The sequence below is a fragment of the Eptatretus burgeri genome, chromosome 3, assembly GCF_056783735.1.
Source record: "Eptatretus burgeri isolate ZD-2024b chromosome 3, Ebu_testis_v1, whole genome shotgun sequence".
NCBI classification, from domain to species: Eukaryota; Metazoa; Chordata; class Myxini; order Myxiniformes; family Myxinidae; genus Eptatretus; species Eptatretus burgeri.
Window position 1 is genome coordinate 58,499,069 of NC_140963.1, and position 6,000 is coordinate 58,505,068.

Consider the following 6,000-nt stretch of genomic DNA (forward strand, 5'->3'; position numbering starts at 1 on the left):
TAACTTCGCACAAATGTTGAAGAGGGAATACTGGAATAGCTTTCCAGAGCCCAGAGGAGAGTCCATAAAAGTGAAAATCACCCAAATTTTTGCAGAGTACAGTACTGTATAAATTATTACCTCTGTTTTCACCCCGTTCTGTCTGTTTGCGTGCAGGATATCTCAAAAAGTTGTGGACAGATGCAGATGAAATTATGTGGACAGGTTTCGTGTGTGACAAGGACAAACTGATTAGATTTTGGTGAAGATCCGGATCCGACTACTAGAATTTTTTTTAAGTGATTCTTCACCATTGAGAGATTGGGCCAAAAATGATATATAACATATCTCAAAAAGTTGTGGACGGGTTGGGTGTGTGACAACGAATTGATTCAATTTTGGTGAAGATCCGAATCCAGATAATTTTAAAAGTGATTCTTCACTTTTGAGAGATAGGGCCAAAACTAAATATGGAATGATATTTCAAAAATGTATCGGGCTCCATATGTTCTCGTGTATCAGGCATTGCGTGGCGGAGGTATGCGCTCTACCGAGTGCCCAGCTACTTTACTATTTATTTCACTCTTGCTGTTGCCTGTTTCACATAACTCGACTATTCCTGATCATTCTATCATCAGAAGTTCACTTTTCATCTTTTTGAGCTCTTCTGCATAAAATCTTTAAAAGAAATTGTGGAACAAAATAGAGGGATACTTGGACAAATAAGGAATGTGGTGAGGAATGAGTGTAAGGGGAGGACACATGGGGTGGACAAGATGGATACAGAAGCAAACTCAGGAAGGAAAAACTGGAAATTTGGAAAGAGGTGGTTTTGGGGTGTGTGGGTTGGTTGACGGGGTTAGAAAAGATCATGGTTTTGGATGGGGGATGATCTGATATTGTGGTGAAAAGCTGTCTTGTAGACCTGGAAAGAACAATGTGATTGAAGAAAATGTGGAAGTTGGTTCCACTGGCAGGATAAAAGAGAAACGAATGAGTGGAGGTGAACAGTGATTCTGGATTTTGAGAGTTTCACCAGAAAGGGTTGCTGGTGGACCATGTGTGCCCTGCAAAAACCTGAGGGGGTCAAGGCACAGAAAGAGCAGAGGATGCAAGACCAGAAAGTAGGTGGTAGAAAACAGAGAACCCAATGACCTTTCTGCGATGGGAAAGTGATAAGCCCATACTCAGCTCCATCCTGGGAGATTCCAATGATCTCGAAGGCCTTGGTTTCCATAGCGTCAAGTTGAGCAAGGTGTGAGGTTTGGAAACCAGCGCAGAGGGAAGAGCAGTACTCTTAAGCTGTGGATGAAACCCTTGTAGGCATATAGGAATTCAGATGTGCCAAGTAAGGACTTTGTATGACAGAGGATGCCCAGTCAGCGGCTGGCTTTGGAGGCCAACTTTGAAGTGTGTTTTGCCCAAGAAGGATCGTGGCTGATAATGAGACCCAAGAGTTTGAGTGATTGAACCTCTTCAAGATGGTTGTTAAGAAAGTATACGGGAAGGTTTAGCAGATGGTGTTGTGTGTGTGTGTGTGTGTGTGTGTGTGTGTGTGTGTGTGTGTGTGTGTGTGTGTGTGTGTGTGTGTGTGTGTGTGTGTGTGTGTGTGTGTGTGTGTGTGTGTGTGTGTGTGTGTGTGTGTGTGTGTGTCTCAGTCAGGATTGAAAGACATATTCACACTGTTTGACCAGCTTGTGATTCTATCACGGTCTGAAGAGAGGTAAGAGGCTGCTTGCTGCCCAGCTGAAGGATTTTGGATGTCATGGCAGTGGTTGGTGTCTTCAGCAAGGAGTTGAAGAGGATTTTCCAGAGTCAGCGAGATTGTTGATGAAGCTTACAAATAAGATGGAACACTGCCTTGGAGCAATCCTCCAGCCTTAACAGGGAGATGAGATTAAAAGATTCCGTTGAGAGCCACACGTTGGCTACGAGAGTTGAGGAAATCAATCACCCAAGAGTGGAGTTTACCTTGGATGCCATAGGCAGAGAGTTTGGAGAGCAGGGCTTGGATGCCAGACTGTATCGAAAGCTTGAGATATGTCTGGACTCTAGATGTCATGTCTGACATTGAGGGCCTTCGTCTATTGTGTAAACCACAACCACTTTTGGAACTTTTACTCTTCGAATTGTAGTATGCAAGGGATGGTTTTTTCTTCTTCTTCTTTTCTTTCTACATTCATCCTAATGGTATGAATTTTTTAATGGAATTAATTCAAACCATAGACGACAGGAAACATATTTAGTGCTGTACTTGAACCGAGTTCTCAAACTCGAGGTCGGCGAGTTGCCCTTCTGAGTTGAGTTCTAGTCAAGCTGGATTTGGCTGTCAACTCAGAAAAGAACTCTGATATTTTTCTGTCGCATGAAATGAAGTATTGTAGAAGTGGAGGTTTTTTTTTTTTCGAAATTACATTATCAGAGTGCACAAATAATGCACGTACCGTATGCATGCAGTTGCCAGTCACACCGTAGTGAGGAGCAATGAATGCATTTGGCCAGACCGTTACAAATTTGGCCCTACTTAACAAAGGTGTTCATTCGCTATGATGAAGGAGGGAGCTGTCTGGGGATTGTGCAACGTCACTTGCTTCCCGTGGTGATGATGCATACGATATGTTTTTCCAGCAATTAACTGTTCAATGGGGTGATTAACTTTTCAGAAGGCTTGTGAATAATTAACTTTTCAGAATGAAAGGGTTAAAAATAACCATCATCTCCACCACCTCTCACTGCCTTCTCTTAAGGAAACTTTGGTAAGTGTTCCAACTAAATTAACTTTATTATTGTGTTCCTGTCTTTATCATTTGGTAAATAATAATATCATAATGTCACTTGCAACTAAAACCATCATTACACCAAGCATATGACATTGCTTAGACATCAAAAAAAATGTGGTTAGGAAACGAAGTGTAATTTTCCCATCAGAAATCATGGAATACAAGCTCTTGCATAATGAAGGTTGACATATTGAAGGGGTATATGGGTACATAACCCATTTGTGAAGTGGGCGATACCCCCCACAGACTAACGGACTACTAGCTAGGCCTGTAGGTAGGCTGCAATGATCTTTGCTTAATATACACCACCATTTTTCCAGTTTTTACTGAAATTTAAGCAGTTTAATGTTTCAATGTACGATGAAATTAAAGCACAGAACACATAAACAATTGCAGATAAAAAAGAAATCATGGAATCGTTTTGTTGAACAAAATTTAATCTAAATATTTGACTCATCAAAGTAGCCACCTTTTGCAGATACAACAGCCGAATATACTCGTCGCATTCTTTCCACAATGGAAATCAAATATTGTTTGGAAAGTTCTTCCCAACACTGTTGCAGTTGTTCCCACGAATGTGTTGCACTTGTAGGTTGCTTTGCTTTCACCCTTCTATCCAGTTCATCCCAAACCAGCTCGATGGGGTATAAGTCTGGAGACTGTGTTTAAGTTTAAGTCTGGAGAATCCACAAACCATTCCATGATTTGAAGCCCACCATCTTGTTCTTTTCTTCTAAGGTAGTTCTGACATAGCCTGGAGGTATGTTTTGGGTCGTTATCTTGCTGTGGGATGAACCCCTGACCAACTAGGTGTAGACCAGAGGGTATTGCATGGCGCTGCAAAATGCTGTGGTAGCCCTTTTTAATTCAGGGTGTCAGTCATTCTGTGAAAGACGCCGACTCTGGATCCAGCAAAAGAGCCCCAGATCATCACGCTTCCTCCTCCATGTTTGACAGTTGGTGTCACACACTGAGGAACCATCCTTTCACCTACTCGAGGGCATACAAAACCCTGCGTGATGACCCGAAGATTTCAAATTTTGATTCATCGGTCCATAAGACCTTCTTCCAGTATTCAGTAGTTCACTGGTGGTGCTTCATGGCCCAGGCAAGCCTCTTTTTCTTATTTTGCCATCTTAGCAATAGCTTTTTTTTTTACTGCTACTCGACCTGTCAAACCTGCAGCTTGAAGTCTTCTCTTCACAGTTGAAACTGAGACTTCCTTACTTCGACCAGTGTTAAGCTGTGCTTGAAGCTGCTGTCCTGTGAGTCGTCTATCACGCAAGCTGTTGACTCAGAAACTTGTCTTCTGATTGTGTGGTGGCTTTGGGTCTGCCAGATCTCTTCCTGTCAGAGTTTCCTCCAGTTTCCAAGTGCCTTTTAATGGTGTAGGAAACTGTACTCACTGACACCTTGCCTTCTTTGCAATTTCTCCAAAGGAAAAACCTACACTTTTAAGGGTTATAATGGTCTGTCTGTCTTCCTTTGTTAATTGTTTTTTTCTCACCATTATGCTAGCAATATACTACTTCCTGCAGTGCAATATTGTCAAAATAATGCTTCAGAGGGTGGAGCAACACAGTCTGTTCCAACACTGTTTTTATACAGACAGAGGGTTTGTAACTAATCAACAAAAGTTGGGACACCTGTAGGAATTGTTTGCATCAACTTTCAAGGCTTAATTTACTTCCATTGCTGCAGAACAGCTGCAGTTGCTAACCCATTACTTGTTCCCCGAAAAGGGCCTTTTTTAACACCTCTGAAATTTACCTTATTTTTCAGTTTTTGGTAACCTCAACATTTTTTTTTTTAAACCTCTGGCAGTTTACCGCTTAGCTTTGTATCATTTCAGGTTATTCACTGGACTTGAACTGCTTAAATTTCAGTAAAAACTGAAAAATGGGGGTGTTCAAAAACTTTTGACCGGTAATGTAGGTGCTTTATGAGTCTTTTGCGTGAATGATGTATCCCATTGCCTGTCTGATTTTTTTTTCGAGCTAACAGATTATATGTGGACAGTATATGGATTGGTTATAACACATTGGAGCCTCATCAAGTATGACAGGCGATGTTACTCCCAACACCCTTGCGGCCCAGTTGTGACCTTTATTTGATGCATAACCACTTCTTAATGGTCGCAAGCATTGTTTGATACTCAGCTGAGGGAAATTTTGAGGAAATTGTATATAGACTATACATGTATAAGCTAAGAATCGCTGGTCCACATACCTACCAGAAGCAAAAATTATTATAACCACAAATTGATCAGTTCTGTCTGATTATGGCATAATAATAATAATAATTAATGTCAACGTGATTACAAAATAATAATATTAGTAATAGCCATAGTAGTAATAATAGTAAAAATTTCCACTTCTACAGGAACTCATGTTTGTAAAATCTGCGAGAGCTGTAAAACGCTCTCCTGGATTTAAAAAAAATTTTTGTGAGTGATTGCATTTGCTTAAATAAACTGTATATGCTTATGTTGCCCATGTCATGCTTTGTCATTGTACTTCAGCATACGTAAACATGCACATTCTCTTCCTCCGCAGAAAATTAGGCAAATTGAAAGTACCCACAATATAAATAACTGACTGCTCATGCATCGTGGAAATGGAAAAGGAGGTTTCTGGACGAATTTGTGACCAATATGCAGTGTTTTTTGGGGGTTTTTTTTGAACTTTTCTTTTTAATTGCAAACTTATCCAGACCCAACAAATTCTGCCAAAATTACTGATCTGGATCCGAACTGAGTTTTTGTTGACGAGTCCAGCACAAAATCTCTTGCAAAATCTCACATGCGATCTTTTATTGGATGAGGTTGCTCAGAAAAAAAGTGTGCTTGCATTCCTGTACCGTGTCCCTCTTAATGCTACAGTAGCCACTAAAATGGGTGGTGGATGAGGGAGGAGGAAGAGGGTGTGGGGGGGGGGTTCTTTCCATCCTTCCCTTCTATCCCTCGTCTTACTGCATTGTGGGTTGTATGTTCAGTACGGTGGTATTGTCTTTTCAAAGGACTGGTCATTTAATACCATTGGAGTGATGACCCAAGCAAAAATGTTCGAAAAATGATTTTGAATCTTTTCGTAGCTGATGCAATTCCAATTTCTGTACATTCTAACTGTACTTCACTCGCACTTTCACTGTTCTTTCTCCAGGTCCCGGTGGTGTCCTGGTTTGATGACATGTCTGACACAGAGCTCTTGGACCTACTCCCACTGTTTGAGGGACTCAATGA

General features: G+C 41.0%; 1 protein-coding gene across 7 annotated transcripts in view; it reads left to right on the plus strand.

The window, feature by feature from the left end:
* Positions 1-6,000, plus strand: part of CTDSP1 (CTD small phosphatase 1) — a 133,374-nt gene that overhangs the window by 125,477 nt on the left and 1,897 nt on the right. For all 7 annotated transcript variants that reach the window (XM_085873579.1, XM_085873580.1, XM_085873581.1 and 4 more), the window contains one exon: positions 5,921-6,000. This exon is cut by the window's right edge. In XM_085873579.1, the coding sequence (XP_085729705.1) occupies positions 5,921-6,000 (80 nt within the window). The remainder of the gene's footprint in view (positions 1-5,920) is intronic.